The sequence below is a fragment of the Nyctereutes procyonoides genome, unplaced genomic scaffold, assembly GCF_905146905.1.
Source record: "Nyctereutes procyonoides isolate TBG_1078 unplaced genomic scaffold, NYPRO_anot_genome, whole genome shotgun sequence".
Classification (NCBI taxonomy): domain Eukaryota; kingdom Metazoa; phylum Chordata; class Mammalia; order Carnivora; family Canidae; genus Nyctereutes; species Nyctereutes procyonoides.
In genome coordinates this window covers 7,397,283-7,414,738 of record NW_026575121.1, presented here as the reverse complement: position 1 = coordinate 7,414,738, position 17,456 = coordinate 7,397,283, and the positions used below count along the sequence as shown (strand labels likewise).

Genomic DNA, 17,456 nt, shown 5'->3' with positions numbered 1-17,456 from the left:
GGGATAGTGACAGTGTTAACAGGTGCAGAGGGGGGAGGGGGCCTGGGCTGAACCAGGGGCACGTGTGACAGAGGCCGGGCTCCAGGGGTGGCACAGAGTGGAGGGCGGTCCTTGAGGCGAGGGATGTAGCGTGGGCCCCCGTGTGCAGGGGGGGAGAGGGTAGGGCTGGGAGCAAGGGCTTCATTTTCTAACCAGACAGCGGCGTTTATATTCCGTGGGAAGCCAGCGTGGGATTATCACTGAACACTTCTTCAACTCCACCTGTATGCTATAAATTTACAGCTATAATATCGTCCTCTGCTCATTTTCACTGTTCATAAAAAACACCCAGAGGCCCAGCGGCACGGAGCCAACGGTACGGCGGGCCAAGAGTCTTGGGTTCTGATCTGCCCGGAAATTGCTACATGACCAAAGGCCCATCACGTCTCCCCAGAACCTCCGCTGCCCCCTCTCTGAAATGAGAGGGGTTGAGCCAATGGGTCTCTGAGGTCCCCCTCCAGCTCTGACATCCTCCAGTTTCCACTTTCCAGCCCTGCTCATTGTATTTGTGGCACGTATCCCTAAATTAATATTAATAAAGCCTTCTCCACTGCCGTCTGCTTTTCCCAGGTGCCTTTCCCCCACGTCACTCCCTTCCTTCTCGGCTCCCTTACTGGGAAGCATGTTGGGGAAGTACTGATGTGGGGATATCATGGGGCGTTTAAATTTTCATTAGACGAGTGTGTGTTGTAACAAGGCATGCACAATTGATCATCTTGGCGTGCATATTAATAATTGAGTGCTGTGGTACATGCTTCCTGAACTTTATAAACAGCTCCTCTCTGAGCTCTGAAATGACAAGCGTTGCTCGTAACCGAAAAACTGGGAGTGGGTAGGCCGGTGGGGAGTGCCCATGAAGTCTACATTTTTAAAAAGCAAAGATCAAAACCTGGAAGCCTCAGAGTCGGGAAGACTGGGGAAGCTGTCCGCCAGACGGACAGGTCAAGAAATGACATAAGCATGAGTCAAGGATGACACAAGGATAGGATGATGAAAGAGTGAGACGATTCACCTATATGGACATGTTTTTTCTCTTTCTTCTATATCTAGCAGATGAGATCTACCCAGCTGGCCGGAAAAAAAGAGGAGAGAGCCCCAGCTGACACACCGGGATAGATGCGTCCTCAACTAACATCTTTCATAACTGCGTATCTGTGGTCAGAAGTAAGAAATGATCCCCAAACAGAACTGAATGGATGCTGAACACCCCAAATTCTTGGTTGGGTCCAGTGCTGCCCCTTGATGCTTAGAGCCAAAGCTCAGATGGAAACGATGCCTACTTGATTATGTTTAATAGCTGGTCCTGGGGTGAAAGCCAGAGGTATGAGAAAGGTTAGAACTTAAAACCAAAGTTTGTAGGATTGAACACCAACAAGGCTAGAAGGTAGCTTACTGGACCCTGAAGTAAGCCTTGAAATAAATCACAACTTCTTTTTTATGTTATGACTCATAGCTCTTGATTCCCCCTCCCCCTTTGAGCAAATGCTATCTGCTCAAATATGAAAGCAAGGACAACTGTGACAAGCAACGCAAGGATGGGTGCATCTAATCCAATTTAATGGACTGACACTTAATGAAATTTCCCTTCTCCTCTTTCCAGTAAAGTCTATCTAGGGACCCAAACTTTTACCATGCTTGGAGCTTTGTCAAAAATGGGCCTGCACTTCCCTGGAAATTGTTAACTGAGCCCTCCCTTCAGGACACCAGGCCGGTCCCACCTGCGGTACTAACCTAGCTCATCCGTATACCTGCTCTCGAATGACCCCAACAGTTGCCTGACACCCGTGGCTTCCCAACAAGGAGGCCACCAGGGAATTCGAGGGCCATCACTGGTGCTGTGGAGGTCTCTTATGTGGGAGGGGGCGCTCAGGGTTTCTGCCAGACAACCAGATTTCCAGCCCCACCTAAGGAGAAAGAGAACTGAGACCAGTCCTGAATTTGTGTGCTTAAACAATCGTGATTCGATTCTAAATGAGAAAGCTGGAATGTGATTCCCGGAGTCTTAACGCAGACAGATGGGGGTGTGTGACTGGCTCTGCTTTTGGAGAATGCGGCGAGTGTGCCAATCGCCATGGACGAAGCAGCCCCGCCAGTACCAACACCAAATGCACCCCATCCCGCTACACCGACCGAGCTGCACCAGACCTGAAATGAGATGTCTTTAAAATCCAAAGGATGATGAAACGCGCATACACCTAGCAGCTTAGCCAGGGTACTGCTACTGCTGTCATGACGCCTTGGTAGGCTTTGGTTCCCCTTCACATCCAGGGGGTGGTCGTCGTGGTAAATGCACATAGCAAAGAATGGAACATTCTGAGCTTGCTCAGTAGGACGTGCAGTCTTCCCATTCCTCCTCAAAGGCTTAACTGCAGGTCATGTTCACACTTAAGATCTCTCCCCCCTTCAAGCTGTCCTGCAGGGGCTTGCCTGTGAAGGCCCACGAAGGCCCCTCATGCCCTCCGCCGCTGGGACATGGACCATTTGGCTGGCACTGTGGGCTGCTACTGGCAGCTGGGACTTTTCACCGTCTCTGCTGGCCGTCAAGACACCTCCCTAGGATCCAAGCACAGGGCTGGAGGTGGCGTGGGAGTCTCACACAGCAACGGGTAGATGGGAAATGGGGTTACGATGGAGGAACGCCAATGTGAACTTTTCTGTTGACCCTTCCATGCTGACCCCCCAGCCTCCCCTTGGCCTGCTTCCAGGTCTGGTGAAGCACTGCAATTGCCAGCAAAAGCACAGCTGGCGAGCCTTTGGATCCGCTTGATCCTGCCAGCAGAGCTGAAGCCCTGCCACCCCAGCCTCTGCTGCCACCAACTACAGTCTAACTACTCTTGCAGGGCCCTGGGAACGTCTGAACGGTGTCAGCCGTCCTTCCTGCCATCCTTCCCATGTGCTCATTCACTCGCTCACTCGCCATCCTGATTCTATGTCCCAGATGCTTGGTACGCGTGCATGACTAATAATCGAAAGCAGACAGATCATTGCATCACTGCACAGTTTGGTAAGTGCTCTGAAGGACCCCCCCCCTCTATTCCCCACCCCCACCCCTGCCGCCTTGCAGTGGTGGCGAACCTCCTGGGGGAGCGTGAAGCCGAAAGGCCTCTCTGAAGGGTGGGCTTTCAGTCAAGGCCTCCAGGATGGGAAGGACTCACGTGTGCGGCGGGGGTGGGGGGGGCAGTGCACATCAGAGAGGACAGAGGTGCAAAGGCCCGGGGGTGGGAGGCAGTTCTGACAGGCTCAGCCGGAGGGAGGCCACTGGGGATACGCACAGCAAGTCAAGGGAAAACTGACATCAAAGAGGCAGGTATGGGGAGCTTGTAGCTTGGGGAGAGTGAATATTATTATAAGTGCAATGGGAAGCTACTCGAGAGATTTAAGCGGGGAAGATATGATGTGAATTATATTAGACGATGTGTGAAAAATAGATTGAACAGGAATACAAGTGGAAAGGGAGAGACTGGGCATGGCAAAAACTGCAAAATGCCTCCTGGCAGCCATCCTCCCCTCCTTCCTTATGATAAGATCTCCAATTTTATTCTGGGGACCAGTCAATAAAGGATATTTCCTGTTTTCCTTGTAGCTAAGCATGGACATGTGTAATAATTCTGCACAATGAGACATCAATGGGAGCCTGTTGGGGATCTTTGGGCAAGTTTTGCTTTCTTGCTCGAAAGGCACAACCCTGTCCTCTTCTCTTTCTCTTAACGTGGTTTGAGTGTGTAAAAAAAAGCTGTGATGGCAGGAGCAAGAGCAGTCATTTTCGACCATCGCCTAGGAGAAGCTAATAGCATCACAGAAGCCTCGGGCCTCACAGCCCTGCACCCCTGAACCCATGCCAACAACCACCTAAATTGGGATTTTACCAGATATGAAAGGAAAAAACTTCATGTGTTTAAGATTAACATTGGGTAGGGTTTTCTGTCGCTCACAGGTGGACACTGCATTGAACTGACACACCAGGCCGCTGCCGTAGTTCAGGCAGCCTGCACTTTTGAATGCAGGCAGTTAAAATGAAGAAAAGTGGGTCATTTCTGAAGGCTGAAACCGAGGGATTTCCTGACGGCCTGAATACGGGCTTTGGTGGAGGGATGAGGGTAAAATGAGGGTAAAAATCACTTCTAGGATTTTGGTCTGAGAATTTCTTAAAATGGGAAGGAAAAACCTAACACGGAATGGGGTTGAAGCTTTAAAGCAAGAGTTCTGGGTTTGGGATTTCATAGTAGAGGTGCCAGAGAGGTATTCACGACAGTGATCTCCACTCCTGGGTTTCCACGAGGTCGATCTCCCTCCAAAATTCCCAGTCCTGCTCCGGCCCTGTACTCTCTCCTTCTCAGGGAGGGAGGAGCACACCAGCGTGCCGGTTACCCCTGCCCATTCCCCGCTGCTCCCTCTCGTTGTGCACTGGGGCCCAGGGCTTCGGAGCTGCTTGCGGCCAGATGCTCACCCTGGAAGCCTTGCAGTAGAAAGCCCGCTGTTACACAGCCCTCAACCACATGTTCCGATTCAAGCTTTACCCGTGATAAAATGCTGATGTTTGGATCCCACCACGTTAGACTTGTCTGTCTCCCTCGTGGTTTCAAACCAAGGCCAGCACAGCAGCACTGTATGATATGAGGCACGTTGCATTCTCAGCCACAGGATCTGGGCCTCTTTTTAACAGGTGCTCCTTTCAATGGGTGTGGCCAAAGAACACCCAATTGCCCCCTTATTCTAATGGGTGGTTGCCTTCCTACCTTCATCCTTAGAGCCAAGAGTCGAGTCTTCCCTGCCAGGTGACGTGGTGAAGTCGTGAGAATGAAAATGTATTTAAAATTGATGCTAGAGAGCAAAAGGTACCCGGTAATATCCCAATGTTCAGGCACTTGGCTTGCCATCACTTTGTGGGAACTGTATTAGTAGAGTTGAGCACTCCCCGCTCTTCCTTTTCTCCATTACCAAGCCAGCCTTACTCCCCCTCCACCTGCTGGTCTACTCCAAGCTTCCCTCCCTTTAAAGGGAGGATCAGAATTAGTGTCCTCTATCCTATCCCCAGTAACCCTAACCTCAGAACTGCCGGTCATACACGGCTGGGTAAAGGGCCATTCGCCATGACTGGGAATCGAGGGAAAGTGGCCTGATAATGGTCTGATGAGATAGCACATCTGTTTTTCCTATTCCTTTTCTATAAAGACGGGTGTCCCAGGCTGGATATTTGGTCACTTATCAGAGTTCATGTTTGAGAGTTTCTTATATATTTTGTGCTGCTGGAAAAAATGGTCTGTTGACAACAAAGTCCCATAAAACACCATTCCCACTTGAGAAGCTGGTTTGTCATGTCTCTCTCACTTCCCATCCTAACAGATACATACATTCATCCCTTGGGTTTACACTGTCGAAAGAGGCGATCGACATTTTGGCACGCCGTACCGTGGAAAATAATGCTCATTCTAAGAATGAATACGTAAATCGCATATGTCACCGTCCCAACGTGGCACCCTGCACCTGGTACGGAATGGAGCACGGCATTGTTACAGTGTCATTCAATGGCTTTTGCCAACCAAGGGAACATCAGCGACTGTAATGCATTATGCCGCTGTGACGTTAACTACAGACACAGACAGAGTGCCCGTAAAAAAAAATATACGCCCTTTTTTTGAATAGAGCCCTGGGTAATTACCCTGACTATTGTTCTATGAGAAAGCCCATTTACACCCCTTCATCAATTTAGGATCTGGACATGAAAAATCACCAGCATTAAGCAGTTAAGGCAATTTGCTTTCCAGATGAAGAAAGGACAAAAGAAAAAAATAATAATACTGGAGAAACACCTCTACTGAGTTGCCCATGTTGACAGCCAAAGCTCACCTCAAATAAAGGATCCTGAGGAGGAGTTTTTCTGATGGTGCCTTCATCCTAAACAGAGCTCAAGGACACTGTGTTCGGGGCCTGCTTCCTACTGTCGGCACTAGGAGGCCATGGAGGTCATGTCCTGCACGTGGGGACAGCCCGCAGGGAGAGGGGGGCCATGCTGCAGGTGTGGTGCGACCTGTGGTGGGTCCAGCAGGCACAGAAGCATCTGGCCACCCTGCCCTGGTGGCCGGGTTTGGTGTTCTGAGGAAAAGCTACAGAAACGTTGCTCACCTTGAGAAGTAAGCTCTCAGGGCAGGGTCCGTGTTCCTCCAAGTTGCCACAGAACATGAAATAGGTTATGAGGTTTGCCATTCGATATGGAGCAGGATGGGAAATTATTGAACTACTTACCCCCAAATGAGAACAAAAATGAAAGGAACACAAAAGCCAAGGCAAAAATCACAACCAAACAGATGGCCCCCAAAATTTTACTTACATTGAGTGAGGATTCCGGTTAAGGCATTTTTAAAATTTTCCTTGGCTTCTTCCATTTCTTGTTCGTGGGTGGCTTTTTCATTCATCAGCCGGCGGACGTGGCTATTGGCCGACTGCACCATGGAATAGAACTGGTTTGCAGAACGCCGATTCACTTCCCCTCGTTCAATCCAGGAGAGTAGCACTGTGATAGCCTCTGAAAACTTGCTATCATCTGGAAATGGAAAACCACCAGGTACACATCATGCCAAGGTAGGAAAATGTAACTTCACTTTGGGTTCTTCTCAAGGGATGGAACGTGGGCCATCTTACCGGATATATTTTCAGGCCTTGACAAGTTAGCCTTCCTAAGACTAACTGCTCTAGCATTGCCTCGCTTGCCCTTTCGCCTCTGACTCCATGGTGTCACAGAGCCACCCAGGAAACAAACGGTTGTTCGTTCTCTCACCTACAAACCCAGTGATTTCAGTTTTAGATCAGTTCTGGGTGTTCTAGGCAACAGATCCAATCCAAAATCTATGCCAAATCCTGATTTCTCTTTCTCAAGACTGGCTTAAAAAAGAAAATTGTCATTAACCGATCCGGTCTCCACTTCTTTATCCCTTCTTCAGACATATTCTATATGGATACTAGTTTCCTGACTTCCAATCAACTGAGTTAGTGTCAAAATATGGATGACAGATTAAACTAGTTTAAAGCTGGATGTAATGAGAGATATTGTTCCCAAGGTGGTAGTGGGCATTAGCCGATGCTTTTTCTACTACAGTTCCAAACTAATTTCATTTTAGGTTAAATATAATATATTTAATTAGGCTGAAAAATAGAGTATTTCTTTGTTTTCAACAAAAGAGGACCTATTATCTGGGTGGTCAGTGTTTTCTCCGAAAGCCATTTGGAAAACTACTGGAACCCGTTTGAACTGGGTTTGAGGTATGTACGGGGGTGGAGGGATGGAGTGGGGAATGAGGATCCACCTGTAAATAAACGATAAGGTTCATTTGAAAGAAAACAAATAAACTTGCCTGTCTGGGAATGGTTACTGGAACAGACCTGTGTTGTTATGGCTTAGGAGTAGGAAAAAAAAAAAAAAGCAAGTTTGAAGGTAATTAAGTTAATTAGAACTGGAAGTTGTATGTCAATTATCACAACATTTATCGATCCTACGGCCGAAGGCTCACTGCAGACCTTCCCAGGCAGATCTGAGGGGAGAAGTCTTCCAGTTATATTTTTCTACCCTCGGAAAATGTGACTTAGGGAAAAGTATCCTACATTTTTTTCAAGAAACTTGGTAGGCTCTAAATTCTAAAAATCAGGAGCAAAATTAAAATGTAAGATTCAGATTCTTATTTATTTGGTAAATACTCAGTGCCTATTATGTTCTCTCCACTGGAGGACCATCAGAAACATCCTTATGTATTGTGTGTATAAGTTTGTACGTGCATATATTTTCTATACTTATGTATTATACGTTGTTTATACATACACAGATATACACCCTAAAAGACTGGATAGAGCATGATTCATCTTTGGTAAAGGAGTTTTATTTTCTCTCGCTCATCAGATGTTTTTTAATCAACCACTGTTGCTGGCACGTCACACATCATAGAAACACCCTTAGTCCTTTTTCTGCCAGCGGCCCCCTCCCAGGTGGCACACAACGTCCTTGCTGGGGCTGTCGCTTGCCCAGAGGTACATGCGCTCAATGAAGGCAGGACCACCCTGACCCAGTGTGTATGCAGTGTGCTCCGCTTTCTCCAGGCTGGAGGTACCTATCAAACACGTGCTACAGACTGACACCCACCCAGGCCCTCTCCCTCGGTGGCAGGGACTGTGGTTGGGGATCATAGCCTTTTCTCAGTGCAAACCTGCCCCCTCCAGCCTCCCACCTTCCCCAGAGGAGATAACGGGGCACCCCGCAAAGGAAGGATGCCTGTCCTCGAAAATCTCAACGCACAGGCACAGAACACACGCCTGCGGTCCCACAGCTGGCTCATCCAATTTTGCTAACTCTGGAATTTTAGTCTGAGCTCAACCCTCTGTGAACTCCAGCTGCAGTGGTTTCTTATCTCATTTCATGGACCGGAGCGGCTTGTGTAAGATAAAATCCATCATACAACTTAACATTACGTTCAGCCCATGGAGAGGCCCATAATTTAGCATTATGTTTGTGAGAGGCCCACTGTGACCGTTACAGTCAGAATAAATTTTGCCTCCCGCGCGCGCTCGCTACCTCTCTCCCTGCCAATATATGTTAGGAGAATGGACCTCCCAAAAGACAGCACGAATAAACCTAATGCTTCTAAGAAATCTTTTTCCCCCCTCTTAAAAAATAACAACAACAAAAAAGAAAACACTGACTCCGTGTACCATTTTTCCCCTTTGCTGCGTCTTTCATGTCTGCATAACAGAGCAAAGAAAACCCTCCACGATTTTGTCGTCGAGCTTACTAGGAGAGAGAACACTGCTGGCCTAGCTATCTTTCCCTCGTATTACTGGTTGTTTTTCCTTCTCTTGCTTGTGGTCACCGGGTCCATAAATACACTAATCCACTGCCAGGGAGAACACGCTGTCATTTTAAAAATGTAGGTTTGTTCAAATGATCTGAAAAACCAAATTTTTTTATTGTTCTTCACTCCCAGGCAGAGAGTGTAGGTTCACAGGCAGATCAGAGTTAATTGATAGTTTTCAGAAAGAGAAACAGCAGTTTTAGGATTAAGCGACTGAAAATACGCAATCTATAAAGTAAGCAGGCAAGAGACTTGCTCCCATTTTAACAAGTGTTAAAAAAATACGTAACGCCAATTGTATGCAGAATTCCTTTAGCTTAAAGGACGTTTATACTTTTGCAAACTCCCCATTTCATCCTTATTTTTCTGAACTTTCGAAAACTGCCAGGCCACTCTATGACTGCTGTACTGACATGCAAATTAAATGTGAAAACGTTAGTTGAGGCACGACTGCTAAGTGTGGTCAGTGTCCGCTGCTATGTAAAGAAGTGACTTTGTATTAATTAAGACTAACTGAGCAACTCACTCTGAATGGCTGCAGGCGCGTATTGGGAGCGGTCATTTACAATAGCCAACCGCAAATTCGATTTTGTATTCGGTGGAAAGATCACCGAGAAAACAGAAAACAATATAAACTAATTTAAACAGGATTTACATTGCGGCATTATTAAAGCTAGTCATGTGAAAAGAAATTAACACTGCTCATAAAAATCACGTCGAAGATGCAGTTATAAAAATTCCAAATACTAAAAAAAAAAAAAAAAAAAAAAAAAATTCCAAATACTTTCTGCAAACATGCTTTGGCATAACTCTGAACATGGGTGCAGTTTAGACACTTAGAACGCACAGGCGTGCTTCTTCCGCGGTAAGAATTGGGAAAATCGGTGCATTAATCGGAGTGAATATGGACCATTTGCTCATTAAAAATTGAGCAGTGTTTTCTTTTTTTCCTTTTTTAAAAGATTTTATTTATTTGAGAGAGAGAGAAAGTATAAGCAGGGGTGGGGGTTGAGGGCCAGAGGGAGATGGAGAAACAGACCCCTTGCTGAGCAGGGAGCCCGATGAGGGGTTTGATGCAGGGCTCCATCCCAGACGCCGAACCCACTGAGCCACCCAGGCACCCCTTGGGCAGTGCTATTCTAATCAGGGTCTTCACAATGTCACACCCAGGTTACTGCACATGTTTGCTCCACGGCTTTTCTTGATTCGCATTTTCCTCTTCAATCCATCCCTCATTCCCTTATCACTCTCCTCTTTGTTAAACACCATGGCCATCCCTCGCCAGCCTTTGCATGTTCTATGCACTCATCCTAGGAGCCCTCATGGCTCTGGTCCACCTGCCTAACTGTTCTGTTTCCCTCAAGATTCAGCTTCAGCATCTTTCATGGAGGCAGTTTTTCTGTAACCCTGACATGAATTAGGTGCCCATTTGCTATGTTTCCACAATTCCCTACATATCCTGCTACTAAACCATCAGTCATTCTATACAGTAATTGTTGGACTGCCTCTACTTTTGAAGGGCTAACATGAGAATAATTCAGTCTTTTTTTTTTTTAAAGAATCTTGTTTTTTTAAAAAAATATTTATTTATTCATGAGAGACACACAGAGAGAGGGGCAGAGACAGGGGCAGAGGGAGAAGCAGGCTCCATGCAAGGAGCCCGATGCAGGACTCGATCCTGGGACTCCAGGATCACGCCCTGGGCCGAAGGCAGGCACTAAACCGCTGAGCCACCCAGGGATCCCACATATTTCAGTCTTTTGGTCACTTCGAGTTTTTCTCTTTGTACTTCATCTATATTTGATTACACTATTTCTAATAGACTTGCAGTCATTAGTGCTAGAAAGCCACAAATTCAGTGGTTGGTCAGAAGTTGGGACACATCGGTTGGTAATAAACATTTTAGTTTTGTGTTAAAGGGTATTTTCACAGTGTCTCCCAGAGATAAATGTTCTCCTGGCAGTGAAGCTGGTCCTTTATCCTGCAGGGCCCTGAGGTCATTGCCACTGGCAATGAAAGTTAAGAATGACGTCAGATGATCACAGAGAAGCAGAACCTTCTCCAGGAAGGCACTCCCCAACCAGCCTATCAAGTGACTCAAAAATCTTTTGGAAAGTATTTTTAATTCTGGGAAAATAATGACTGGCTTCAGTTTTGTGAGGCATAAATAATACTATAATGACTATCATCCCTCAATGTCACTACCTGAATCCATACCCATCTCATTTCATTTGTGGTTACTTCAGATTTTTTTCAACCTCTCTCCCTCTCTTCCACGGATACTGAGCACCTGGCACATCGTAGGCATTTAAAAAACCTGCACTTGGGATAAATCTTTGCTCTTCAAAGACTTTAAGCTTGAGTGTCATTTGGGAGCTCCTTGAAAATGCAGACTCACCCTTACTCAGGCTTCCTGACTCAGAATCTGCATCCTACTCCAAGTGATTCATATGCACATTAAAGTTTTGGAAGCACTGGAAGAAATCAGTCAATGAAAACCAGGGAAACTGGCTGGGAACTCATCTTAAAGTTAAAAGATGACAAAACCCTGAAATGGAAAGTAGCAGCTGAGATAGTAGAGAATACTGAAAAGGACTTGATGTGATCCTTATGAGCTTTGTGAATCCTTGTCCCTAACCTCCCCCACCCCCATTTAAAAAATAGCTGCTTTAACACTAGGCACCCCAATCCCCCCCCTCCTAAAAAAAGTGAAAAAAAAAGTCCAAGAATTGGAAACAGGTGTACAGACTACTGCAGATCCTTTCTGTGGAATGTCGGCCATGGCCTAGCGGACCCTCTCCATTGCCCCCTAGTCCCTGGAAGTATCTGATTCTATAGGGTCGTGAATCTTTCATTGCTTTTGACCAGGCTATCTTATAACTCTTCAGGGACAGAACATAAATTGTGGAGAGTTGGTCACAATGCAAATAATTCTCCGTAACAATGCAGATGTATTTTGTCCCGTAGAAAATATGAATCGTTATAGAGCAAACTCTCTTTTGAATCAAGTTTTTTTTTTGAATCAAGTTTTTAACGTCTTACCAATTCTCTCATTAATTAGCTGAGTTAAAATCACTGGCACGTGTTCATTTGATATCTGTAAGTCATGCTTCCGCTGCCAGAGCATCCTTTAGCAACCCGTGACCTGCAAGCTCCTCAAAGGCCAGGCCCAGGGCCAGGACGCAGAGCCTGGGACTCAGCAGGTGGACATGGGGTGGACATCAACCAGACTGATGAAGAGATAAATAAGGGGAAAGGGACTCAAATCGGTAAGCAGTTTTTTTCTCTCCCTTTGTGTCCACACAGGGAGATATGGCCTTGATTTTTCAGAACAATAGGTGGGGAAGAGAGCCAAGCCAGGGACACTGAATAGGAGAACTTAGGCTAGGGTACGGGGGTAGGGGGGTTGGGGGGAGGGGGCTGTAGTATCCTTACTTGCAGCTGGATCTATAAAGAAATAATAGCAGAGGAGATTAATGTTTGAAAAAAATGTCCCTGGAATGAGATAAAAGGAAGATGCTCTACAGCACATTTTTTTCCTCAAAAATGGGGCTACACACACATGTACACATCCACACAGTGAATCATGTGAATGGTGTGTCTACCTAGCTGTCACTGATTTCTGGCTTCTGTGATGGCTGGAAATCGCTTACAGTGTAGGTCACAGATTGACCCAAGCAGAATGGGGATTCCGGGGTGGCCCAAGCATTACTACTACAACATTCCTAAAATTTCACCATGTGTCTCTAAACATTGGACATCCTTAAACAAGTCTCCATTTTTTAGCTGCTTAATTAACCATTAAAAGGGGCGTAACCTTATCTATCCTCCAAATCACAGAGAGCAGGAAAGGCGATACAAATGGTTAACACACACTATCTCCCCCAACTACATAGTACCTGTAAAAATGAAAAAATTAAGGGGGGGGTTTGGCAATATGAAAAATGCACTGATTATTCCTGCTTTGGGGTCAAACAAAATGTTTCTGGATGAAATGGCCCATCTTGCCTCTGTGAAGGTCAGTTATGCCTAAGAAAGTGATTCTCGAACAGGCTCCTGTGCTTCTCATTTCCCTTGCCCTAAGAAGGAAGCCGGGCTTTTAGCTAATGGAACTTCCACTTGGCTTACAGCATTATTGATTTTTACTTTCTGGGAACCATAAATATTGACAACCGTCTCAGCAAAATGCCAGCACCACTTCCACCCCTTTCTCTCTCTGGCAGGCTGACACTGGGCCACTCTGTATGCAAATCAGAGTCTAGCCCTCCGGAAATTATGAATGCGGATCCCAGGAGAACTGAATTCATGATGACACACCAGGGGATCCCAAGGGCACTGCTTCAAAGCTCTGTCAAAACTTCACCTGATGCAGAGAGAAACTCTTCATTCATCACATAATGAAAGATTATGTGCAGCTTTCCAAAAGGGGAAAAAGTACACAAAAACTTTTAAATGCTCTTGCCAGGAGAAATCTCCAGTGAATTAGGATATAATCTTTCTCACCGTCTAATCAATCTCTTCCTTCCACAGTCCAAACACAAGGCTCCTCCAGGGGTGGATGGTCTGTGTTAGACACACCGAAATTCATTATCTCATCTGCCTGGTGCTACTGTTTCCAATAAAGTGTAATTATGGTGTTATTGAGCTCCTTCTCACTTTCTCAAAGCCATGCTATAAACTTTGGGTCTGTGAGCAGTTACTTCCCAGTCAGTCTTCATTAAGTTGAATTGTCTCAGAACAATGTCTATTTAATCAGTAGGGTGCCTGCTAATTTTCTTTTTTAGAATTTGTAGGAACGTAACAGACGCTGCCTTAGACACTACACAATTACAACTTGACGTTTCCTCTGCCTTCAAGAAGGCCCAGTGGCTGCTGGGCCTGTAGTCACCTGGTCTCAGAAGATCTGGCCCCTGACCCTGTCGCTGGCCAGCTGGGTTCTCCCGATGGTGGGAAGTACGTGGTGCTTTCTAATTGCCTCTACCACTCCAGAAGCCTAAACTCCATGAGGCAGAGGCTCTCATGCTGTTATCTCCCTGCACAGTGCTTATTAGCACAGTCTCAGATATATGGTAAAGGGCTCCCCAAATATTTGTGGAATGATGGCCACGTGCATCACTACTCCCCTGGATCTCCAATCACGTCTGGTGGCACCAGTGGCCAGAAATGCAACGTGCTCAAAGATCCAAATCACTGAGGAAGAGAGAAAAGAATTAAGCACGTACATTGTGCACACTTTTAACGCCGGGCAGGATGTCAAGGGCCTTGTGGGTCATGATGAAGAGTTAGCTTGTGCAGATTTTGCTAGACAGAGCTGATTGTCAGTAAGAAAACTTCAAGAATACACAAGTGCAATGTAAAATGGGGGAAAATGTAAGAAACCTAAGATAGCATGAACTCTCAGGGGAGGGGGAAAAAATCAAATCAAATCCAATTAGGTATTTTCGGATCATATTTCCATCTTCTCTTTTACCCAGGCTTCCTTACCTTGGATTTTTGACTCCATTTTTTTTTAATCTCCGCATCAATGAAATCATTTTCAGGGGAGCAGTTTTCTCAGTCCCTCTTGTCTGGCTTTGCAGCGTTATAAGGAGCACGGACTGGATTTCCTCTCTGAAGCAGCCAATTTCCCAAGCAATTAAATGCTGTTTATATTCCAAACTCTGTGCTTGGGTTGAAATTGTCAAGCTTGATATTACTGACTGGTTGCCTGAGATGTATCCCCAGCTAGTTCATTCTACTGTAACTGCCATCTATTAAATTTTCCAATCTGTTCTCTCAAGGGATCACACAGTACTTGGCAAAGGTGCAGCTCCTAAATTCTGCAAATTATACTCATCTATATAAATATATATTTTTGAAATGGCAGAGCTTGCAAATTACTTCACCCAATTGACATCCCAATCTGTGATCCTCTAACGGGAAAGGCAATGCCATGTTCCTCTGACGTGCAAAGACATTTCTGTGCTGGCTTCTTCAAAAAGAATAGGAAGGTGCCAAACTTTTTTGAAATCCCTCCAAGAGGTCACAGAACCAAGACGCTAGTTTTTGTCACATCTAAGCATAGCACACAAGTGGATAATGCACAATGTACAGGATATTAAAGAAAAAGCTATTTGTTCCAAAACCAACAATCCTGGTTGAGGGTGTTGCTCGTTCTCATTCTGGCCACTCCTTATGATTTGTAGCCTGAGTGGAAAAGGGAGATGATGCCTGTATTTGCCTTTTGTGGGCTTTTTGTTAGAGGAACACCCATGGCCTATATATTTATGTCTGTAAGACAGGCCTTCCCTGAGCAGCGGAACACACACCATTGGCAAAAAAAAAAAAAAAAAAAGCAAGCAAGCAAGCCCTCAGTAGTCACAGGGGGGCATTTCAGCCACAGCAGCAGGTCATTAGGGACTCCCAACGCCTGAACAGGGGATGAGGGTTAGAAGCAGAAGTCCTTCTGAAAATAATTCTCTTTTAAAGAATTCTCTTTTAAAGAAACAGAATGCCGACCTCCTATCCTCCTAAAATAGGTTTTGGGCAGCTTTCACACATTTCATTTAGTGAAAACATCCAATCCGCTTTACACACTGCCAGCAATATATACTAGCTATGCTCTAAAACACTCCAAGATCAATCACATCCCTCTTCTGATAAGAAATCTTTAATGGCTTCTCCACTGCTTATGGAATAAACCCCAAATCCAGAGGCAGCCTTCAGGGCTCTACTATCTGGCCCTGGACTGCTTTTCCAGCTCCACCTTGCTCTATAAAGCTCCATGCATGCAGCTCTCACATGGGCTGTGGGGCAGGCCACTTGCATTTCTCCACTTTTGCCAAGTTCCCCCTCTGCTTCCTTGTGTTCTTTTTCTTGGGGCTCCTGCCTCTGACCCCAATGTCTTTCGGCCCTTCTTCTCCTGGGAAAGAAAAATCTTGTTTAACGTGCACAGTTCTCCTCTGTGAAGATTTTCTTGATTCCATCATCAACACTTGCCCCTGTGGTCCCAAAGCACGTTGCTCCTCTGTTGGGGGACAATCATGCCACTGGCTTTGTACTACACTTAATCACTGACCCGAGACCCCTGGGTGAGACCAGCTACTGTAACCTGTGTTCTCTCATTAAAACCTGCCAGTGCCCTGGGTGGCTCATTGGTTGAGCGTCTGCCTTTGGCTCAGGACGTGATCCCGGAGTTCTAAGATCGGATCCCTGCATGGAGCCTGTTTCTCCCTCTGCCTATGTCTCTGTCTCTCTCTCTGTGTTTCTCATGGATGAATAAATAAAATCCTTTTTTAAAAAAATAAAACCTGCCACGACCAACGACCCGAGGAAGGCCTGACCGTCATTTGCCTGGAAATGCAGGGGCTGCTCAGATGACACAACTGATCAACAATGGGAGAAGAGCTCACACCTATGCGTGATCCTGAGTTCAAGCGGGGCCCCTTTGCAATCGTCTGCAGTTCACTGGGGCAGGTACTGAAGCCCCCCTACGGCCCTATTCCCTCCCTCCCCAGCATCAAACATGCGAAAGGCCCACAGCCACCTTTAAAGACCTGAACTATTCTCATTTTGGTTCCTAACTATTCTGGAGGCAGGGATGCTTTGGGATGCTTTGTCCATATTCCTCTCGCACCGTGCACAGATGAGGGGTGCACAGGGGCTGGCGAGGGGAGGTCCCTTAGCTTTTTTTTATTTTTTAATTTTATTTATTTATGCATGAGACACACCACACACACACACACACACACAGAGATACAGAGACCCAGGCAGAGGGAGAAGCCGGCTCCATGCAGGGAGCCCGACATGGGACTCAATCCCGGGTCTCCAGGGTCATGCCCCGGGCCACAGGCGGCCTGAACCGCTGAGCCCCCACCCGAACCCCCCCTTACCTTTCAGCTTGTCGGCCAGCAGCGCCGCCTCGTGCTCCGAGTAGTGCATGATGGCAGGTGGCGAGGGCGGCCGCAGCCGGTCCTCCTCCAGCTTGCGCCGGTGCCGCTCCTCGCGCGCGCGCATCCGCTGCTTGCACTCCCACTCGTAGAAGTCGTCCCTGGCCTGCGCGAAGTCCACGTGCAGGCGGCCTGAGTCCTTCTTGTCCGTGCTGGACCCTAGCCGCATCCGGTAACCTGAAAGCCACGGAAAGGCCTGACCTGTCACAACCTCACCAGCATCATCCAGGCCCCTCAAGCCACACTGGGGGAGCTTTCACTTAATTCCATTTTTTTTTTTTTTGCCCAGATGAAGGGCACTGCGTTGTCCCCAGAGGAGGTGGGAAGCGATTACCCTCCTCCCCAGGGATGTGGAACCACTGCCAACTTCAGCTTATTAGGGGCTTTGGAGATAAATGCGCTTCTGGGAGGTGTCTCAGCCCGTCACCTACCCACCTTGCAAGCCAGTGTGACTAAGAGGGGGACCTCAAGAGCCAGGTCACTTATTGTCACTCTTTCCTTCTTCCCTCTGGCTTCCAGGAAGCTCAGGAACAAATTCGGCATGTGGCATGTCGCTTCCTCCCCCGACCCCCTCTTCCCCTCTCTGCGTTTCTATGGCCTTGGTGTTAGATTTTCAATTTACAGGAACTCTGTTGTAGAAGTGCTCGTAAATTCT

The 17,456-nt window shown here is 46.7% G+C and overlaps 1 protein-coding gene across 6 annotated transcripts in view; it reads right to left on the bottom strand.

Annotated features, from left to right (window-relative positions):
• ENOX1 (ecto-NOX disulfide-thiol exchanger 1) overlaps positions 1-17,456 on the bottom strand; it is a 550,745-nt gene that overhangs the window by 134,754 nt on the left and 398,535 nt on the right. For all 6 annotated transcript variants that reach the window (XM_055336178.1, XM_055336176.1, XM_055336180.1 and 3 more), the window contains 2 exons: positions 16,745-16,978; positions 6,368-6,580 (listed from right to left, as the gene is read on the bottom strand). In XM_055336178.1, coding sequence (XP_055192153.1) covers positions 6,368-6,580; positions 16,745-16,978 — 447 coding nt within the window. The remainder of the gene's footprint in view (positions 1-6,367; positions 6,581-16,744; positions 16,979-17,456) is intronic.